Source organism: Pelecanus crispus, chromosome 1, assembly GCF_030463565.1.
Source record: "Pelecanus crispus isolate bPelCri1 chromosome 1, bPelCri1.pri, whole genome shotgun sequence".
Classification (NCBI taxonomy): Eukaryota; Metazoa; Chordata; class Aves; order Pelecaniformes; family Pelecanidae; genus Pelecanus; species Pelecanus crispus.
Window position 1 is genome coordinate 114,383,685 of NC_134643.1, and position 20,381 is coordinate 114,404,065.

The following is a 20,381-nucleotide window of genomic DNA, read 5'->3' on the forward strand; positions in this document are numbered from 1 at the left end:
CTTCAGGTTCCTTAGATGGTCTCAAACCTGATCTTCTCCTACAGTGGGTGGTTCTTCATTCTCCCAGTCTCTGCCTTTGCCTTCTGCAACTTGGGCAGTGTGGCTTTCAGTTGACACAAACAAGTTTTCCATTGACACTTTTTTCTAAATAAGAAGCCCTTAGGACAAAGCCTTACTGAAAGAAAGAAGAGTGGTTAAACCACAGCTCATGTCCATAGTTACCAAACTTACACCTTTATCCTCTTGCCACCAGCCCAAGTTATGCTGGGTTTGATTCCTGTAAAATAATAGCAATTGTTGGGTATTTTGCTCTATTGAAAGCCTTGCCTGTCTCACTGTAACAAATTAGGGAGGCCTATTTTAACTTGCAAACCTATGCAAATAAACATTTCTCAGAGTATTTGTATCACGGTACCTCTGGTCTCTGTGGTTGTTAGTCCTTGACCCAGCTACCCTAGCTGTTTCTTGACAGTCATAATCATATTTAAACTCACCTCAACATATTTTTACAGATTCAGAAATTTTACAGATGTCTAGATAGAAGCAACCTGAAGACTGTGTGCCTCTGCTGCAAAAGCCAAAAGATAAGACCCTCTTAGAGGAATTCAAGCTGACTTTAGTCCTTCTCTAAAATAAGGAGATGATAGAAGCCAATCCAAATACATTATTTCAGAAGTTATTAAAGACTGTGGTGCATTGACCTTGGCTGGACACCAGGTGCCACCAAGCTGCTCTATCACTCCCCTCCTCAGCAGGACAGGGTGGGGAAAAAATAAGATAGAAAAAAACCTCGTGGGTCAAGACAAAAGGCAGTTTAATAAAAGCAAAAGCAAAGGCCACGCACGTGGAAGCAAAAGAAAAACAAAGATTTTATTCTCTACTTCCCATCAGCAGGCGACATCCAGCCACTTCCCCAGAAGCAGGGCTTCATTACACATAGCAGTTGCTCCTGAAGACAAATGTCGTAAATTACAAATGCACCCCCTTCCTCCTCCTTTCTCTTAGCTTTTATTGCTGAGTGGATATTATATGGTATGGAATATCCCTTTGGTCAGTTTGGGTCAGCTGTCCTGGCTGTGTCCCCTCCCAAGGTCTTGCTCACCCCCAGCCTACTGGTGAGTGGGGGAATGTTGGAGAGACGGCCTTGATGCTGTGTGAGCACTGCTCAGCAGCAGCCAGAACGCTGGTGTGTTATCAACACCTTCTAGCTACCCATACAAAGCACAGCACTCTGAGGGCTGCTATGGGGAAAATTAACTCCATCTCAGCCAGACCCAATACAAAGACATATTAAGTAAATCAGTACTGCATGTCATGACACACTACTGGTTAGAAAAACATTAAGAACCAAATATAGCTGCTTGATACAAGCTCTCACATACTTCATTCCATAAAGGCATTCTGCATCCCCACCATGCCTGGCAATATGGGGTCATTGCTGCTAATGATGCTGATGATGATTGTTGCAAATGTAAAAAGTAAGTTAAAACCAGAAAGAAATCTTAGCATTCCCCATTCCTGTTTACTTTTCTAAACAGAGTTTATTTACTCCAAATCTTTGAAATCTAGTTAATGCAATTTTCTAAAATCACCATTTTTATACTGTAGCTTTCAAAGCAGATCTGTGTATTAGCAGTCTGACAGCAGTAGCCATTTGAAGGGTCATGAAAACTACAGAAAGCATTTCCATTGGAAAAAAAAAAGGGAGGAAAGTTTTCCATTTATTTGTAGCTTCTTCACAAATACTTTTTTTGGGGTGGAACTTTCCGTGTTTCATCTCTTCTGAAGGTGATTTTCTTTTAAGCTGTCAGTGATATGTCGAAACTTTTTAACATAGATGCAAAATGCCTTAAATTACGAAAATTGTGTGACTAATTAGTGAGCAAAAAGTTTCTCTATTGATTTGATAAACAGATAATTATGCATGATAAAAATGCTCAGTGGAGTTGCCATTTACTGTGTTAGTCTTAGAACAGAGCAGTCTTTGAAATGTAATGACCCCATTAAAAATCAAGTAGTTTTTAAAGGGCTCAAACACATGATTCTGTTTATTATTGAAGGAAGTACCTAAAAGAAGACAGGCAGCTAAAATGTGTATTCCAGTGCAAAATATACTGAGAAATAATAAAATCACAATAGTGCACAATAACCATATTAGCTTCCGAGTTTTGTATACAAACAAATACTCTATTAACAAACTTCACACCACACACAAAAAGCAAAAGCTTCACAAAAAATGATCATAAAAACATAGCATTGATACTGATTTTTTTTTGCTCCAAGCTTGCATTCTCTGTATAATGCTTGGGAAGAATGAGAACAGGTGTGAAAATAACAATAAAGTAATTGCCAGTGCATAAGACATTCAGATGGCTGTGTTCTCTGAAAGATAATGAACACAGAGAGCTTGATTCAGATTCACGCTACAGTCCTTTCGTACCTCCAGGATAAAGTGTAGGATATGATAGTCTACTTTAGAGCCTATTTTGGAGAAGATTGGTATGAAACAGCTTTAATATTAATAAGAATTAGCTTGGTACTTTTCAAAGTAGGATGTGAATGTATCCAGCTTTTTATTATGATGATATATCAATGAAAACACATTCTGTACAAATATCAGCAAAACACATGTGAAAATAGGGACTGTGATTAACCCATATCTTTTAAAGATAAATATGTACAATATTTACATTTTGGACAGTTCCAGAAATGAACATGTCCAGATTATGTACCAATACCTGGAACAATTCTCTGTTATTATAGAAAACGCAATTGCTGTACAAATATTTATAAATATGTGTCTAAACTTTTTCAGTGAAATGTCTGCAGATTCATTGAAAAAAAAAGCATGAGATAGTCTTATTATCAGCTAGCATTTAGCTATCAAGTGTCCACATATTAAACAGTCTAGAGCATCACACGTCAGACAGAAGTAGATTTTCGGTGTTGAGAATATTTTGTGTTCTTCTTCTGTGCCATCATACCGGCAAATCTGATTGTCTTTTCTGAAAATCTGCAGAAAAGCAGCAGGACTGAATCAGTTTGACTCAGTGATTGTTATTGACTGCACCATGTCAGACAGGGTTTCTGGGTCTACTTCTTCTTTACCATTATCTGAATTTTCTGATGAGATGTAACAGCCAGAATCTCTTGGGCAGTCATTTAGCTGTGATTTGTCAAAGCTGTGGTGAGGGCTTAAGCTCTGCGTCTCCTGACTACCCTCACTTTGCTGCTGCTGTTCAGCTAGAAAGAACAGAAAAAGAAAGAAAAAAATTGTCAAAATAAGTATCCTGGGAAAGAGTTTGAGATAACAACATGACTGATCTTGAAGAACTGTAGAAACAGAGCTGGTAATATACACATAACTAGATCAGTATCTTTTGTCTATCAGAAACAGAAACCTCAGCATCAAAGAGCTAAAAATATCATTACATGAGTATAAGAACATCTAAGGTGATGTTGAGGTTGGCTTTGATCCTGTGGTGTGTTGCACAGAGATGAATGCCAGAGACTTTGGCCTCGTCCTTTGGACTGAGGTCCTTTAGGCTGTCCACAGGTGCAATGGTCACCATGCGTGGTCACCATGACCACAGTAGAGATGGCAGCTTTTCCTCTCCCACATCCATGTATTCCAGAGCCTGCTCATGCAATTAATCATGTAGCCTACTGCGCCTTGTTTATAACACATTGCATTACAGATGTTGTGTCTTTTGAATGTAACTCCCACCATTTTGCCTCTTCTGTGCACTGTGCAGTGAGATATAATGCGCTGGTCTTCAGAAGTGCTCAGCATAAAGATGTGGTAATCAGGTTTTCTAAAGCACTGGACTTTTCAGTGGGAGTGGGTGGCTGATGGAAACTTCCTAAGCTTAGCTTGATATCCAGAAGGTTATTTTCCGAAACACAAAGGCCTTGGAGAAAGTTAAGATGCCTAACGCCTGCTGCATGGTTTTTGAACACTGTTCCAAAACTAAGTAGAAACAAATTATCTTGCAAATAATCTGTCCTTGTCTAGCTGCTGTATGACTAATCTGTTCAAACTCAAAAGTTTGCAACTCAGCAAGAGTATTGACAGACCTCTCAAAAAAAGCTCAACAAGCTAGTGTCTTGCAGACAAGATATACCTGTGTATCATGAATGTAATATATCTTGCGGCTAAAGTTAGTGTTCATATTCTCTGGCTGTGAAATACGTGATGCTTACTCACAGTAAATTTCTTGAGAAAACAAGCTATAAAATGCAAAATCTTCCCCCCCCTTTTTTTTTTTGTTATTGCCCTCCTCTAACTGTATTTTTACTTCAAACTATGGCTTGCTTTCCAAACTAAGTATAAGAATCAACTCTCACAGGAAACAGATGGTTTTGCCCCAGATTTTAGCCCTTCAGAAAAATGGTACCTTTTTGGTTTTGCAAAGAAAGTTCCCTTATTTCACTTGACTTGTTACTCCATGGTTAAATAGTTAACTGTGAATCTTTAGTCAGATTTAAGCTGTCTCAATTCAAGTCCAGGCAGAATGGAAGTCCTAACACATGAAGGAATTTATCCTTCATCAAAATCTAAATTTAGTTTAGCTCCCACAATTATAAAATTTCAACAAGGAAAATTCATACTGGCATTTGTTTCAAATGTTGGAAGTTATAAGCTTTGGTAAGATGGGAAAGATTTTAAATTTGGATTTTTTTTTTTTTAAATCTTGTGTTGTATAACAAAGAATAAATTAGAAATGAAAAAATGAAATGTTTCACTCTGAAAATATTGAAATGGAACAGCAGGAGCTTCAGTACCTTCATTGTGTGAGATTTCAACAAATTTATTTCACAAAGCATTTTGATATCTTGAGAAACATTTTTAGGTCTTGATGGAAGTCTTGTAGATTTGTTTGGACTGATTAATTCTGTTTAGTATTTTCTAACTTTCAATTGCCTAATTAAGTTAATAAACTAATCTGATTTTTGAAGAAAAGAATCCAAAGTCTCAACTTAGTCATTTTTTCACTAAGCCTGAAGTTATAGGCATAACCTGATGTATTTTTAAAAAAAAAAAAAGATTACTTTAAATACTTTCCAAGGAATAGAAGTACCACCTTGTTCCCAAAGAAATTAATGGTTAATTGCACTTGCGTGAAAGAGTACACCTTTCAGCAGATGTAATTGATATGTGCAACTGTTTGATCTCCTTCTCACTTTACAGAACGCAGTTTGTCATGTCAAATGTTATCTCTCTTTGCAGGGAAAATATTTGATCACGCAGGGTCCAATTGATTTCTGATTGAAGTCAGGAAGGAATTACAAAAGGCATTACACCAGTGAAGGTATTACTGCTGCTATTAGTAGCAACAGAAGTAGTTTAGCACAAATAACAGCAGATGCCCCAGTAAAGCCTTGTCTAAACTGTGTCATTAGCTCCGCACACCCATCCCACCGGCACCGAGATGATCCAGCTCTCGGTCGCTGTGGGCTGACAGAGCTCAGCCGGGGTCCGGGTGAAGTCCTGTGCGGCTGCGGGCAGGGCTCCCCTGCCCTCCGCTGTAATCCCTCATCAGCCTAATGCTGCTCGCTGGTACTTTTATTAGCTTCTCCAGCATCCTCTGCTGCCCTGGCAAGCAGTGACCTAAAAAGTGTTAATCCTGTTTACATTTTCAAGGTCAAAGAGGAACCTCCATCCACTTTTGTTTGTTTTACAATGGAAAGAAGACCAAGTAACTAGTGGATTAAAAAGAAAATGCAGTTTCAGCCAGTGAATCAGTGCACTGATAATCTGAGTAGTTACTATGTGAAAAACAGATCCTAAATTCTTTTGTAGTGATGTCTGGCCCTTGTGTGTTTCAGGGAAAAAGACACAGACAAGCCTGGAACTGAGATTTTTTAAAAATCTGAATTTGAGTCAGTTAGGAGAATAAGAAATTTTTATTTAGAAAACATACAGAAATGTAAAACTTCTGTCTATTCCCATAATACTAGAATTTTTTACATGAAAAACTGAAAACCAGAAATGTTCAGGCGTTCGAGACGGTAAAAATACTATATTTTCTATTTTCATTCTGAGCAGAAAAATTTGAAAAGCACCCCCCCATATTTTAGAAGAAAAGACTGAAAGCAAACTTTGGGGCATTTATTTTTTCCTCTCTTTAGAGCAGCCTTAAATATTATGCAGTAACTACTAAACCACTTGAACAGGATACTGAGTATTATAAATATATGTAGCATACAACTTTAGATGTTGCTTCATGAGAAAGGAAACTACAATTTTTTTTGTCTTTCTTCCTTTTCACTTTTAGCTCTTATATTCAGTTCTACTTAATTCCTTCCTGTAGCACGTACATGTTCAAGTTCCATATTAGTAAAGGTAAGTTTGCTGTCTTAATCTTTTGGACATCAGAAGAAAGATACAATGCACAGGAAACAGGAATTGATAAAATTAAACTGCCGTTAGATGTTGCAGAATCATCAGAAATAACTATCTTATCAACAAATGGATGTCCTATCATTTTTCTACAGTAAAGCAGTTTCATATAAGATAAATAGCTTTCAGTCACTGTTGTCTATGATATGGGCAGAAGAGTCCAAGATATGCATCATTTTGACACATATATTCTAATACTACTTTAGACAGTAGGATTATATTCAGACTTCTGAAAAAAATGTGAGGCCTTTAGCCTTGGTAATAGATGTGTGATGCATACTTATCTTCCTTGCCGTGCAGATTTTGAAATGAAAATTTGTTATTCAATGACAGATACGCATGACATGCAGGGATAGATCTGTTTTGTTTCACCAGCTTTTTTCACTTTTTTAATGAGTTTAAATTCCTGATTAGGAAAGCATTTTAAGCTTAGGTTTAAGGCAATTCAGCTCAAGAATAAACAGAGGTCACACTGACTCCTGTGCGGTTGTCAGGTTAAACGAGATGAGTGGCAGGAGGTTTGGATTTTGTCTTGGAAAAAACAGGTCACCCAAGCTGTACTTCATGAGCATGTCCTCTGAGAGTTTGCCTTCATGAGTTTTGCCCAGAAGGAGAACTGGGCTAGGATCACGATGCTTTAGGCTGAGTCACTTGCGTGCCTTCCTGGAAGATGCAGCGGTGCCGTACTGCACAGCATCATACAATAACTAAATAGAACAAAGTGTGTCTTCAAGGCTGATGTTAGACCTCCTAGGTACCTATAAAGGTCATGCATCAACCTGTAGTGCCTGTACCAGTTAGACCACCTAAGTGTTAAAAATGAAATGAAAACTCAGAAAGCATCAAACTCAGAAAGGATCATTTTGAATCAGTACATGGCGATCCTTCTTGAAAAAGAAGTAGAGAAACCTGAAGTGGTTCTGTACGCACAAGCAATACTTTGGGGACTCAAAGGAGTAAACCTTTTGTGGATATTTACAGACATGCAACTTAAAAAGTTGCACTTGCTGAAATCAGTGGCATAGCTTTTCTGGGAGGAATACTGAACTGATGTGAGAGGAGAGTCTATGGTGAAAACAGAAATGAGAAGCTTCTTTTTCTTTAAAATCTGGAAGCGAACAGATGTGCCTGAAAAAAGGTGAAAAATACTAATACTCATGCAAGGATGATCTTCCTTGTAAAATCTGGAAATATTATGTCCAGGTCAATGAGTGGTACCACAGTGCAGAAGGGGAGATTGTCTTTGAGCACTGTTTGAACTTGACATGATATTCTGTAATCCCATGTACTCAAAGGGATTGCCAAGTGTAAAATGGTACTCGATGCTAGGTCCTCACGTAGAGAATGCAACTGAGAACTGAAAGTTGTGCCCTCAGCTATCTACTATTGCTGTGCAAGTACAATAAATAAGGAACAAAACTTATCTGGTACTGGCAGTGGAATTTAGGGTATGATCTGGCACTTAAATATGAAAAGTAAGCTAAGTAAGCGGATTTGGGGAGATAAGTGTGAAATATTACCCCCAAATTGCACATATGCACCTTTTTTTTCTATAAAATGAACTGTATGCACATATCCAATGAAGTCTAATTCTTCTTTAACTCAGAATATCTTCGGACTAATGTAACCCACTGGACTTCAGGAATGAACCTCTTGACTTACATCATCTAAGTGACAAGAGAATTAAGGCTATTTTGCACACACAAAAACGTGTGTCCTGGGAAGCGGTCAAGAAAAAAGTTCCAAACTTCTTTTATTACTTTATTCATTAACCATCCAGCAACTGCTTCACTTTAAAAATAGCATCCTACAAAAGCACAGACATCCATCTCCTGTCTAGAAGCCATCTGGGAGCAGAATGGAAAGCTATTAAGAAATTCTTTATGAAAAAGAGCCTTTTTTTCCTCCCCAGCCATGAATTCATGGAAAGCAATCATTTTGTCCCAAATATGTAGGTCTGATGAACTTACAGGAAATCTAAAAAGTGATCTGGGAAGGGGGGGAAGGTCATGAGGAGCTTACAAGACCTTGCAGTTCTAGGATAGCCTTGCTACATGAAGTACTTGAAGATGGTGAATTTAGGCCTGGGCTCCCAGGAAAGGTGGAAAGAAGATAGTGCAGTACCAGGAAGCAAAATCTGCTTAATAAACACTATGTGGTAGCATTTGCTGTATAAAACTTACTTTTTAATTCCTGGTATAAGGTGAGTAAAGTTTTTCCTTTCAAATTCATTCAGGTCTAAATCAAATGTAAGATGAAAAAATTCTCACTGCCAGAAATCCTACCTTTTGGATCGCTTTAAGAAGCATATAGTGTGGAAACTACTGCTGCAGGTCTTTTGGTTAGAAAACTCAATAACTGTTTATTCTGCAACATGAATTATGTAGGTAGAAGTATGTGGCATGAAGAAATCACTTAGTATAACATACAATAAATGTCAAGAAACAACCAAGGAAAAAGAAATTAAAAACCCTGTAAAAACCCTAGACATTTCACAATATCAGATATGAGATTAAAGAAATATTAAATCTTGTTTTACTACATTTATAGTAGAATCTAGTAAAATGAGGCTATGTTGAACATGCTTGACTGTTCTGAATAAAAGCAGAGTCACAAAACTTCAGAAACCCTTGCATTTTAACTCTGGGCCATACCTGAGAGTCCATCCATTAATCAAACACGTGCTTCATGGAAGCATGAATATAATGCAAAGACATGGAAGTCTTCCAAGCTCTGTGAGAAAGATGGGCTTGTGTGGGAAAGTAATGGAAGATTGGCAAGGAGGACTGTAAACACACTCAAGTAACTTGCATCTGGGTTGTCAAAAAACACATATATCATACTAATTGTTGTTTGGCCTTGTGTGTTGGACAAGTAGAACATTTGTGTTTAGATAACATTGGCCTGTGATAGACTTAGAGGCACCCTATCAAACTTGTTTGAGATTCCTGCCCTGCTGTGGGAAAGATCAAAGCACAGTGGTAACTTACACTTGCATGAATCCCTGAAATACAGGCCAAAACAGCAGGTTTGGTGATCCTCTAGCATGGACTGAGTGTTAGTGTTCGTGTGCCTCTGCCTGGGTGCTACTTCGGGAATCACCCAGTTGGCGAGGTAATGAAAATAAATTTACTCTTTGCATTTCATCTGTGGTTTTGTGGTTGTTCCTGCATCCTGCCTGTGCTGGCTCACACAGCTTAGAACAGTAAATATGGTCTGTGGCCTTAGTATATTTTTTCACAAAGCTTATAAAAAGAGTGTTCTTTATCTGGAAAAGTGCTGAACTTAAATCTAGAATACTCTTGGCCAGTAAACAGATTACCTTGTAGCTGTGGGTAATTATGCTGCTCACTTCTAAGCAACGCAGAAAATCAATTTTAATTAAAAAATCATTTATGCTGGACTGAGTCATGCCCATTTAGGAAAAAAAAATATTGACCTAGGAGAGTTCAGTTCAGATGCAGAATTCACTTTCACAGTAGCACCCAGCTCTTTCAACCCAATTTTCCAATCGGATTGACAGAAGGACAGAAAGGTCGAATGATTTGGACGAAGTGAGACTCATGCTAAGCTCTATCCCCAAGATCGTCTTGACACCCCATCTTTCGTCATAAAGAAATAACAGATAGCTTCCATCAGTTTTAGTCTTTAGTATCTTCCTTTTTAGAGCAGGTTGTTAAACTCTGTTCTGTCCCTACCAGTCACGTGACAAATGCTGTGAACCTTTGGCAATCAGACAAAGCAAGGATTTGATTCAGTCCTGATTCAGGAAAAGTTATATCCTAAACCAGGAAAGTATTTATGTATGTCTTACCTTAAAATATACATGAGTCTTATGAAACTCAACTAGACTTAAATGAATGCTTATAGCTGGCATGGTATATAAAGATGTCTTGGTTCTGGTCCCTGTGAGTGTTCATAAATTCTGGGAATATTCTTTTACTGGATTTGAATACTAGAAATATTGGCTCTACCTGTCTAAAGTGGATGTGAAGCAAATATTCATTTCATCTCTTGATCTAAGACTACAGTGTCATCACTGATTTTGAAGTGTGGGCCACTTTATAAGATTTAATGTTGTTATTATTTCCAGAACCATTGCAAGAGTTCAAGCTATTAGACTACCATACAGATCTCATCAGGGACACTGTTTTCCTTTGAGAAGTGACTTAATCCCATGCTGCCAATTAGGAAGAACTGTATTTGGATAATTAAGGTAAATTTATTAATTTTCAGTGTATGGGACATGTAAGGACCTTGTTAGGTTTGGTCCTTGCACAGCTGTATGTAGAATATTAAGTGTTAAGACACCTTCAGACAAAGAAAAACTTGGTGTCATCTTCTAAAAAGGTTAGGTGTCTAAGGCTGCTTGCTATGCTTTTTGTTACACAAGGAATATATATAGTAAACCATATCCTCACTACTCCAGAATAGTTTGACACTCGCGTGGTCTGTTAAAAACCATTGTGTTGTGGTTTTGTTTTTCACACTGATGCAAAACTGCAAAATTACAATCTAGCATTTTTCATTAATTTTTTTTGGTGTTAAGTATCAATATAAAAAACATACACAATAAAAGGTGCAAAAAGTGCAGCAAGGCTAGTTACCAAGAAGTACACACAAATGTACTTATACTCAGTTTAAGGGCAAACTAGGGAAACAAATGTGTTTTCAGATGATTTCCAGCTAGATCCCTGGAATACAATTCTTGGAAAATGTAACCCTTTTTTCCTGGATTCACTCTTTCAATCACTACTTCTACACAGACAGGCCTTCAAGACTCCTTTCCTAGCCTGTCATCTCACAAAGCTATAGACCAGAAAGAACTACTGAACCTGGTGGGCAAAGAAGACCCCTTTAATGCCTCTCCAACCTATTTGCAAGAACCTTACCTTTCCTTGGAAGCTGACTACGAGCAGGAAAGACTGCACATACAAATGGGGTCCCAAAAAAGCCCAAATGTACAGTAAAAAACAAGGCCAGCAAAGATATGACGAGGGAGATTAGAGAACATCTGCAGGGAAGGCTGAATGGATGAGGTAGCCAAAGACATGCTTAGAAACCCAGAGAGATTTATGCACGTAGAGTATATACGTGCATGCAGGTATGTGCATACATAGGTACACGTGTTGGAGTGAGAACTGGAAAGCTGCCTACCTACTGAGGAGGTAGCAAGTGGACACCTGACAAGAACTGCTATTAAAATATCCTAGGAAGACATTGCTTTTCCAAGTCTCCTTTCCTTTCTTTCAGATGCTTCTCAATTGGAAGTGCACATTTGATGAAATGACTGCTCAGCATAAGGGGTGAGTATGCATGAATATTAACGAAGAGGGAAATATCTCCCGTTTTGGCTGAGTGTCTAAGTAAGTAGACGTTTAGCTGTAGTTTCTAGAAATTTGATGTAAATTATTTAAAATCAGAAGTCAGGTTGGAAATATCATTAAGATATCATGAAGAGAGTATTTTCTGTTCTGTATCCTAGCTTTTCCACTCCCAGTGAAAGGAACAAGTGAAGAAAACGTAGTGGTGGTCAATACACATACATATGCACATGTGGTATGATCAGCTTTCAGAAGCTTACTGGAAACTTGAGTCAGATTCATTTTGAGAAAAGAATGCAAACCAGTTGTTAGTATATATATTTTTTTTTTACAAAACCTTCCTACAAAATAAAATGGTTTGGATAAAGATTTAAGTGTGGGATGAAATGAGGGAAGGAAAAACTGTATTCTTCTGCAGAATGTTGTTTAAAAAAAAATTTAAGAAAACTCTTTACCGTAGCTATTTGAAATAAGCTCTATTTCAGTTAAGATACTAGAGCAGAGTTTGAGATGTTTTATTTGCTGCTTTTGCACAGACCTTGTGACTTTTGGGAAGTCACTTAACCTCTCTGGGGGGTGGTTCCCCAACTGTAAATAGGGTTGTTCTTAAGCAATGGTTACTACCAATCCCTAGCATAGGACCTATAAATAAGACATTTTAAATCATTGATGTGTTACTAGTATAGTAATCTTGTACATATCTAGAAGAGATGTACGGTTTGCTATCTGAACAAATAAGAAAACCATCTGAGTGTTTTTCATATTTGAAAGAAAAATCATTTAACGGATCAGTGTGAGAATCACTATTTCTTTAAATGTGTTTCTTCAGTTAAAACTTGCACATGACTCTTAACAAAGCTTAAACACTTACTGTCATAGTCCTGTAGATTTTCAATTGCTGATAAAAATCTTGCCCTGTCTTCTGGGTTTGAAATATTTAATTCGATCAGGTGGCTCTCCTGTAGATCCTTTAAGTCCTCTAGAGTTTCATAGCCATTTAGCAAGAGGGTTGAGGCATATTCCTACAAAAAGAAAGAAGCAAATCCTCTCATGTAAGCAAGCACTATGTTTAATAGAGGAACAGGCAGATTTTCTCTTTTACTTTTTTGTGAGGTTGAAATGGGCTCCATTCTCCAGTCTGATTGACCTGCCTTTGGCATAAAACCAGAGCTGCAGAGTAAGAGATGACAGAGGTGGAGATGCCTGGAGGTCCTCCTGGCCAGCCCAGCATCTGTGCCTGGGTTGTCTAACAGAGTCCGGCAGCAAATTGGACCGGGACAGAGCTCTGCCAGAAATTATTTAATTTGCTGAGCATCTGGACTTTTGTGGACCACCCTATGAGTGCCACCCATGCTGGGTCCAGGAGGGCCTCTGAGGTAGGGTGTGCTCTGCCCTTGCACAGAAGGAGCCCTTGATACAAGCGAGGGTGAGAAGCTGAGGGAGCCCTCAGCCATGCTGTCACACGTGGTCCCCCTTGAGCTGTGTGTCGATGCAGTCTGAAACTCTGCGCACACACCAGGGAAAGAACTGTTTGCATCAGCACCAAAGCAATAACCGTTATTAAAAATGTTACCTGTAAACCATGACCTAATTACACTTTGACACTCAGTCGAGAGTTAGCATTGCAGAGAGGGAGAGAGGTGTGACATGAGCATAGTGCAAAAAGACTGTTGCTCCCTAAAGATCACAAGAAATCAGAAACCTAAATTCTAAATGTTGGCAGTGGAGTCAGACTGCAGTCCTGTCCCTGAGGTGCCCACAGTCACACACCTCCTGCGCTTAGGCGCACAATTGCAGTCAGGTTGCGGTGACTTGACAAGTCACCACCGTGCCTCTTTGCATGGAGTCTCGTAGCCTAACCAAATGATGTGGTAAAATGCAGTTCGGTAAGCCGCTCACATCAGATAAAAGACAGACATGAAGCTGCTTTGCTTTGCTGACATCAAAACTGCTGAAACCTGCCTTTCAGCTTCTGCCTGTAAATGACATCCAAACCTGAGCGCACAGAAACGAAACGTTTCAAATACAGCTGGCTGACCTGCAGGTGGACATAATCCAGGAGCTCTTGCAACGTTTTAGGCTTGGTCCTTTTGCTTCCTCTGTGCAGCTTTATCTTTCTGGGTGCAGCTTCCTCTTCCAAGATAATATCCACATAAATGAACTTGAAGTTTCCTACTTTGTTGTTCAGCATGCCTGTCCATATGCCCATGGGGGTTTTACAGATGATATCTATAATGTCTCCTTTCTAGAAAAAATAAAAAAAACATCTGGTTTGTTATATGAAGCGTTTCCTCTATGGACCGAAACCAGCACAGACAGCACAGAATCTTAACTAGTCTGCTCGAAGTAACTTTTTAAAATTACCTAGATTTAGCTCATTTTCTTTTATAAAATCCCAGCAAAATAATTACAGAAAAAGGAGTTAGTCCTTATCTCCAAACATTTGTGAAGGACAGGTGAGCATAAGCAGCCCCTCTCACCATTTTTGTGCTCCACTTGGTCCCTGAAAAGGGATAGGGTTGCATCAGCAAGCAACTTTTGCCATGTGTCGTGGTTTAGCCCCAGCCAGCAACTAAGCACCACGCAGTCGCTCGCTCACTCCCCCTGCCCCGATGGGATGGGGGAGAGAATCGGAGGAGTAAGAGTGAGAAACACTCCTGGGTTGAGATAAGAACAGTTTAATAATTGAAATAAAGTAAAATAGTAATGATAATAATAACAATATAATAATGATAATAACAATAATAATATACAAAGCAAGTGATGCACAATGCCATTGTTCACCACATGCTGACCCATACCCAGACAGTTCCTGAGCAGTGATCGCTGCTCCCCGGCCAACCCCCTCCAGTTTATATACTGAGCATGACGTCATATGGTATGGAATAGCCCTTTGGTCAGTTTGGATCAACTATCCTGGCTGTGCTCCCTCCCAGTTTCTTGTGTACCTGGCAGAGTATGGGAAGCTGAAAAGTCTTTGACTAGCATAAGCAGTACTTAGCAACACCTAAAAACATCAGCATGTTATCAACATTATTCTCCTACTAAATCCAAAACACAGCACTATGCCTGCTAGTAGGAAGAAAATTGACTCTATCCTGGCCAAAACCAGGACACCATGGATAGTGGTCATAGCTTTGGCAAAAAGCAAGGGAACACTGTGAGGCTATTTTCCAAATATGTGCCAAACCATTTACGCAATAATCTTATTATCCAGCCTCTCAAGGGTCTGCAAAAACTGATAGCTGAGCTATGTGAAAGGTGGACTTTTACCCATTTTACAGTAAAAACTACTGGCTACGTTTCTTAAAGGCAGTAAGGAACATTTAACTCCCTTAATATATTCCTGTCTGTCCTACCCAAGGTACTGACAAGTTTTCCCACTATTATGAACACAATTGACTGAGAAAATAGTGGAAGGCACCTTAGCAGACAGATCTAAAAGCTTCAGCTCTCCACACTTGTGCATTCACTCACAAATGTGAGTGCAGAAAAGAGTGACAACACAACTACGTTAAGGAGGGCTTTTTGGTAAAGGTGTTCACAGCCACACTGTGGGAACCAAGGCCTCAGCTCAGCAAAACAGTCGCTCTGAGTAATTCTTGTAATAAAAAGTCTCGCTTGTAAGTCATATCCCCTACACAACTTACTCCCATGACCTCAGAATTGAGTCCTCTCTTCTGGGCAAGTACCACAGAACTTACAAAAATGTTGAAAGTCTTTAAAGAGTTATCCAACAAATCCCCACGTACACGCTTCATTTGGCATTCTGCTACAAAGTTAAAAATGAAACTCAGTTTGTTAAAATACCTGTTAACAGCTCCAAGACTTTTGAATCTTTTTTGGTCTGGTCAAGAAACTGCAAGTAAAGTGGTCACCCTAGTTTCGGTACAAACCTGAGTATGAAATTGGCTGCATTCCAGTGGCCTGGTTTTGTTAGAATATGGAGCTCAGAGCTATGAGCACGTTTGAAATGGAAACTAAACAAACATTTGTTTAAAGCTCTATAAGCACACATATTATTCTACACACTCTTGGAGGCTCAGGAACTTCAGACGTGGATGCAGATCAGGATTAGGCAGTGGCTCTAAGCCAAGCTGCAGACACACTTTGAATTCAGTTTCAGGGTACTGAAATTTTGTGACATAAATTTAGGGGATTTCACCCCTAAGAATTAGTTTATAATTGTAAAATACACTGCCCCAGTGATTAAAAAAGGAACCGGTGTGAGCCAGCAGGCATTTGCCATTTTGTGACCAGTTAAACTGTTTTGAAGAAAATGTCCTAGGTGTGGGTGGGAGTGGAGGGCAGGTGGTGAAGACTGCAAGCACTGGCAGAGCAATGGCTGTAACGTAGACCAGAGAGGAGGAGAGGGAGACTGCAGTGAGATACAGATGAGTATTTTGACAAAAAGAAGAGGCTGTGAGGAAGAAGAAAAGATGCTGAAGTGTGAATATAATCTGGATATGAAGGTGTTTACAAAGAGGGAAAAGAAAGAAGTCCACGTTACAGACATGAGCAGTCTGAAGGATGATGATATTGAATGTATCTGTGCATGGAGGGAGAAGAAAAGGGCTGGGCTTTTTTAGTAATGTTCAACTGGGCCCACGTCTGGAGCTCATTCTTTTCACTCACACAGCCTGGACACCCCTGCCATGTTGTCAGGGCCAGAGAAAATTCATCGTTCAGAGGTATGCTTAAAGAAAAGCTTAATGGAAAGGTGAACTGTTTTCATTAAAGACAATGGGTGCCACTGAGCTTTTGATATATCCTAGTTTAACTGAAAAAGCTGGGGAGGCAACTTCACATCCCATGAGGCTCAAGTTTTTCTTACTCCAGACCTAGTAAATAAGAAGCAACATGTATTTTACTCTAAGGAAAGGTGTGGTGTCCAGGTAGATACCATGATGAGGTACCTACTTGGAGCCTATGCCTTAAAAAGCCTTTAGCAGCAGTTGGCTTTGTGGCATTGTCTGAACTAAGTCCTTATAGAAGCATTGCAAAACCAGATTGGTCTGCTTTTATAGAGTGTTACATGTGCTTAACAGTTAAAAATGCATTAGTAAACATGTTCTTCACATGTAAGAAATGCCCCCCTGGCATTCTTACTGGAAAAGAAGAAATCCTGGCTGTTGTCTTACTTTGATTTTCAGGGAGTCGGTGTCATAAGGACTTGGTGTGAAGTCAGTGTGAACTTTGGCTCGACCGCAGAAGGGCCCACTGTAAGGGACTTCGTCATCAAACCGGAGGCTGTCCCTGTTGCTCGTTCCATCTGAGCAGCTGGTCACCCCACCTTAAAGAGAGTCAAGTTGAGACATCTCCTGCATCAAATGCCCAGACATGCAATTCTGCACAGCAGCCAAGAGGAAAGTGTGCAAAAGCACAGAATTAGAGAAAGAGTATACTCTGCATGGTTTTGACACATTCCAGGAAGAATACATTCAATAAAAAGCATACTACAGAGACCAAAGAAAATAGGTAGGAGATCTTTCATTAACATCTTCCCTACAATAATCTTTTTCTGGTGATGATACTAATAGACTACACATTTTACTTACAGACTTTTTGAAATATTACCTCTGCAGATTAATAAAATGTACTCTAAAAGTGCAATTTAGGGAATTAATTCTGCTGAACTTCTCCTGTTTATTCAGAGAAATGAAAACAAGTACTGTAGAAGTTATTTTATTTCATTACAGAGCTAGCTGAAACATCAAAGGAACCTGCATTGCAGAGGGAAATTTTAATCTTATCAACATTTCTGCCTGTCATTTTATCCAAGTTGAGCAATAAAATATCGGCAGAGTAATTCAAGCAATTTTGAGCAAGCTCTGCAATATCCCATCCAAATATGTTTTTAGATAAGAGCAGCAGTGTGCTGGAAGTAAACTCCCATATACAATTTTCACAAATCACATCATAGAAAATGATCATAAAAATGGTTTTGTTTGAGGTGATTGCTTAAGTGCACAGCTCCGTCTCAGGGCCAGATTAACTACTAAGTGCAAATGGTCTGGACTGCATTTCGAGTCCCCACTTAGGGCTCACGTGGTGCCTGCAGTGATGGCACAGCGACGTCATCAGGGACAGCTATGGCCTGCTGCCAGGCAAATGTCCACAGCAGAGTAACAGATAGAGGGGTGGAGGCAAACTCCACTTCTCATCAGAGATGCATCCGCCCTCCGACTGAGACTACCCTGTTGGGGGAGGGTTTTAAGTGGGTTTGCTAAGAAGCAGACTGTGTCTCTCTGCGTCATGACCTGAAGCTGCCGGCTCAGGCCCCTGTCACCCATCATCTGAGAGAGAGCTCTCACTTTGTCTGTCTCACGCCTGCAGCGCAAAGGATGAACTCACAGCTGCTACCCTGAGAGAGGATGCTTGTGTGGCTGCACCCAGTGATTGCAACCCTATGGGTGCCAGCACCATAGCAGTGATAACCCCAAAAAACATTTATGGCATATATACCAGCAACATCCCCTATAATCCAAGTTATTTTTATACTGCAGTTAATATTTCCACTCTTAAAAACACTCAGCTTATTTCTGGAGAGAGGTATATCTACCCTAGCTGCCACCCATTTAATCAAATTACACTTTTGTCTGCCAGACTGAAGAGCTCTCTACTGTCACGTTTTTGATCACCAGCTCTGATACCTCAGACTTAAACAATAACAATATTGATCCAGCGACTGAATAAGGAGTATGGATATCTTGTACTTACTAGATGAGCTCTGGCCACTGTTCAGACTATAGAGACTTTCCATAGAGTCACTGGCTTTTAGAGAGACCTTCTCAGTGTGTATTCCACCACCAGGATCACTGTCATCTTTTCCGTCTTCATTCTTTAACACAAAAATCAGATGTTAACCACCAAGAAGTGTATTTTAGACAAACATTTGTTTTTTTCTTTTAAATCATCATTGGAGATTAACTCATAATTACACTTTATTAAGAACCACTGTGTGAGAGAAAGCATTTTAGAAGTTGATGCCTGGTGCTAAGGATGCCCAGCACCACCCCTAGCACCTTATGATCTCGGAGAAATCCCGTCTCCTCTCTGCCCCACTCACTTCATTCCACTCCTGCTCAAACAGCTAAACTGATTCTCCATCTCAGAAGACTGCAATATACCACAGCAGTGACAAAGGCTTGTAACAGGAAATTTGCAGATAGCCAGATAAGGTGTTTTTTCTGGTTGTTTCAGAGAAGGATATAAAGTTTGATTCTGAAAGCACATGGTGAAGTGCTAGCTGACACAGCTGTGTTTTGCGTTGAACTTCTGAAAATCATGGGTGCTTGGTGGCAGGCTGGCACCCAAGCGAGGGTGTTCTGGAGACAGCTTGTACACACGTACGGCATTGGTGTGTTCTAGCATCATGATCACCACATTGCCCAGCCTACACATTGGCCTCAAAATCCAGTGCATTTCAGAATTAATAGATGCAAGTTTCTCTCACAAAATCTAATGGTGTCTGAAATTGGCCCCTTGAGTTTATAACATTAAATCACACCTCAGGAATCACAGCCTATTCAAAACAATAAGATCCATATTTCAATCACAGGTAAGTTAGGGACGATGTAACAACTAAATGAAATGATGACGAGCTTTCAAAGGAAGGAATTTCTCCAGCAGATTTCATCACGTTGTCAATGTGCGTGATAGTCTGATGCAACTGAAACATCCTGCAGTACTTAGGATGTTACGTTATATTTGGGGAAATATTAATTATTCATCAGTTGGCTGATGAAGTCAAGCAAAGATGACAGTGCATGTATGAAGTAGAGACCTATACAGGTACGTATAAGGCATAGCATTGAAATGAAAGACTATATTGTTTTTCTACAAGGACAGTGCTTGTTACACCAGTCAGCAGCATAACCCATAGATTAATCAATGTGCTGGTATTGATTGTCGTCATCTCCTGCAGGAATGAAGATTATGCTACATGTGTGTCCAACCAGATAATTCATTGAGTTTCTGTCATGTGAGTCGTTGCTGTAAATGTGCAGAAAGTAAATGTTGAAATTCCAATTTTTCTTTCTTATAATATAAAAGTCACGGATTGCAGCCTCTCGAATTTTAGCAAAAAATGCAAACTAAACTAATGAAATAGGATTTCTCATCTTTGACCTCCAAAAACTGTCTAAAGGTATCCTGTGAAACACTGTTTTCTACTTGTGAAGTTTCTTATTTGTTTTCCCTGTTTATTTGATATTGACACATGTGTGAGATAGGATGCAGACTAGCTAGATTTTTTAGGATGATTAAGTATGACAAGTACTTTTTCCTTATGTTTTTTAAAATTTGGAACTCACTGACACAACATGTTGAGAAAACAGGGTTTGCAGTATGTGAAACATTATAAGTTTTTTGTTGTTAATAAAGATAGGTTCACTAAGATTAGATAAGGTAAGAGCAGATAAGGCGTATGAGTTGTCACGCTCTAGGATGCTGGCTGACCTCTACAAAATGGACTTTGGAAATAATTCTTGTACTGAAGGATAAATTCTTCTAATGAAGCATTTTGTACAAGCTGAGTATCAGTCTGCTGATGGGGTTCATCCAGTACTCCTTTGTGTCCATATCAGGAGAAATTTTGTGATGCTTATACAAATGCTCCTTGATGCCAAAGCAAAATTCAATGACGTAAAACT

The 20,381-nt window shown here is 39.3% G+C and overlaps 1 protein-coding gene across 1 annotated transcript in view; it reads right to left on the reverse strand.

Moving 5' to 3' along the window:
- Positions 1-2,549: 2,549 nt before the first annotated feature.
- SAMSN1 (SAM domain, SH3 domain and nuclear localization signals 1) overlaps positions 2,550-20,381 on the reverse strand; it is a 36,826-nt gene continuing 18,994 nt past the window's right edge. The window contains exons 4-8 of the mRNA XM_009481584.2: positions 18,448-18,568; positions 16,869-17,020; positions 13,766-13,972; positions 12,599-12,749; positions 2,550-3,243 (exon numbers count right to left, since the gene is read on the reverse strand). Of these exons, the coding sequence (XP_009479859.1) occupies positions 3,038-3,243; positions 12,599-12,749; positions 13,766-13,972; positions 16,869-17,020; positions 18,448-18,568 (837 nt within the window). The 3' untranslated portion in view covers positions 2,550-3,037. The remainder of the gene's footprint in view (positions 3,244-12,598; positions 12,750-13,765; positions 13,973-16,868; positions 17,021-18,447; positions 18,569-20,381) is intronic.